This window comes from Atta cephalotes (assembly GCF_000143395.1).
Source record: "Atta cephalotes unplaced genomic scaffold scaffold00784, whole genome shotgun sequence".
In the NCBI taxonomy this organism is placed as follows: Eukaryota; Metazoa; Arthropoda; class Insecta; order Hymenoptera; family Formicidae; genus Atta; species Atta cephalotes.
In genome coordinates this window covers 1,116-3,841 of record NW_012130848.1, presented here as the reverse complement: position 1 = coordinate 3,841, position 2,726 = coordinate 1,116, and the positions used below count along the sequence as shown (strand labels likewise).

Genomic DNA, 2,726 nt, shown 5'->3' with positions numbered 1-2,726 from the left:
TATATATATATATATATATATATATATATGGACATATTTTATGTTATACATGTTTATGAATATTTATGTATGTTTATATATATTTATACATATTCATATATGAAAAATTTTTTATCATTTTTATTCATAATTATATATATGTTTTTCTAATTACATTTTTCTTGTAGAAGAAATCTTAATGGATATGTTGTGATCCATGTAAAGAAGAGAGTTGCTTTTAAGAGATGGATGCCTATCGGTTTTCTCGCAGCGCTTGTCTGCTGCCTGTCTCTCGCCCACGCAGTCGTGATAACCGACGGCTACTATAAAACTTGCGAACAATATAGACGAAATCTCATTCAACTTTTGGGTTCGACAGGCCGCGAAATTTTAGTAAGACGAATTTTTTTTCTAACTTAATTTTCAACTCCTCCGGAGCTGACCGTCAAAATCTGTAACAGTTATTTATGCTGATCTATAAAATCCATTTAATTTATGTTAATTGAAATCAATTAATTTTAAAGGATTAAAATGACATAATTCGTACTATAGAAAAACGAATGAATATTAAATATATTTTAATAAAAATAATTTTTATAGATATAAAGAAAATTGAATTATTTGACTTTTTGACAAAAAGATTTATAATAATGGTAGTAGATAGGTCAAAAAGTTGAGTAAGATCGAATGACTGTCAGTTCCGGAGAGTTAAATAATTTTAGCGATTGATATATTCCAAAAATAAAATGAATTTAAAGATTAAAACTCTATTTTAATTTATTCTTGTTATAGGCAATTCATAATAGGTTATCGTGCGGCGCGATTTTCGATTTCATGGATTATGTTCAGCCAGATAAGAATCACTGGAGTCGCACCGAGATGAATACCGGGATTGCGCTTCAACTCGCAATATACACAAGCTGGTTCAATTTTGTCGTTTGGATAGTCGCGTGTTCTATAAACTTCATCATGGCGAGGAAAAGGCAGCGCAATTTAGGGGAAAAATTTTGTTGCTGTTGACATCCTTTATAAAATTAATTAGTGACAAATTCTTGACAGTTTTGGTAAAATATAATAAATAAGGATGTCCTCTGAAAAAATATAACAAGATATGCAGGCGTATATGATTGATACTCATGTTAATAGTATACATTTTATTTATATATTTTATACAGAGATATAGTGTTTTCAATAACTATTTTCTTCGTATTTGTGCCTAATATAAAAAAATTAAAGATTCATCTGTTCTGCCGTGGAAAATAATCGTGTCCTTCTTTCATATTTTATATAATTCCGTTCTCTTTATACATTTTTACACGATTTTCATTACTATATTACACATACACATATGCGCACACATTGGAACTATATTTTTGATCCAACCCAAGAAATTTAAAAATCCACACTATTAAACTTAATATAAACGAGAGCGCGTTATTTCTTTCATATTATTATCTTGCTGAAACACGATAATTATATTATTCATAATAAATGGTAAAGAAAAATACAATAACCTGTTAGTGCAGGCAGTGACACAATTTAATATATAACTAGTAAAATATATCCGTAAAACTTTCCAACACACATTTTTTTCCTGCGAGACATATACATGAAAAAGAATACGAAGAAGAAAAAACCTATAAACCATACAATAAATAAAACAATATGTGAAAATTTAAAGAAGGAATGTATTGTATCTATATACTATATATGTAGAATCATAAGAATTTATACAATCGAATTATATTCTTCTTAAATCCGTTTCTATCAATGTAAATTAACTTTAATCTCAGTTCTTACTCTTTATCTTTTTCTAAGATCTGGAAAAAGATGAAGAGTTAGTTAAACCGAGATTAAAATTAAACTATATTGATAGAAACGGGTTAACCGTTTAATTTAACACCCTTAGGGTGTTAAATTAAAAATGCTCAGTATTTCCTAACCTTCAGTTCGTTTTATTTTATACATGGTGCAGAATGATGAAGTATATTGTTTTAAGGCTTGGAATAACAACGGTTCTTCCATATATTCAACAAATACTTTAAAATTATTACTTTTCGAATTTTCATCATGTCGCTGAAATTTAATGTTTAACTTTCTATTTGCATAAATAACTCTTACTTTTGCAATGACGACATTAAAAATAGCTTTTAACTTCTCCTATAGATATACATACATCTCACCGTTATGTATAGGAACTAAACAGAAAACAATTTCTTAGATACATTATCCCTTACATATACAAATACAATTGACTCTGTTTATCTTATAATACTATCAGCTTTTATTCTACATAACAGCAGAGATTTGCAAGCTTGAATGCTACTCGATAAAGGAAGGCACCTAAATCATACAAGCTATAATATCTACAAATTATGTTACATTTTGTTATATACATACATATCAGACGGGGCATTTTAATCGCCGCAGGCGGATATCTTAGAAATTAAGAGAGACAAAAGAATTGTATGTAAAAGTTATAGATTTTCTCGGAAGAAAGAAGATGAAAATAACGGATTTTAAGAACTATACTAAGGTCAAGGTCAACATAAATTCTTTGAATAGAAACTCCTATTTTTTGTTGTATATTAGGTGTGGGAAAAAGTTCATGGCGTTTTTTAAATGCCATCTAATGGGAAAAACGCCACGAACTTTTTCCCACACCTAATATTTTTGTCAAGACGTTTTCAAAACACTGGTTATAATCCGTTTTAAGTTGAAAAGTAGGATGCAATCCATTTCTGACT

The 2,726-nt window shown here is 28.6% G+C and overlaps 1 protein-coding gene across 1 annotated transcript; it reads left to right on the top strand.

The window, feature by feature from the left end:
- Window positions 1-162: 162 nt before the first annotated feature.
- On the top strand, window positions 163-999 carry LOC105625304 (the record flags this gene model as incomplete). Its single annotated transcript, XM_012206640.1, has 2 exons — window positions 163-372; window positions 772-999. Coding segments are annotated over 2 exons (438 nt in total), but the record flags the coding sequence as incomplete, so codon positions are not given.
- Window positions 1,000-2,726: the final 1,727 nt, after the last annotated feature.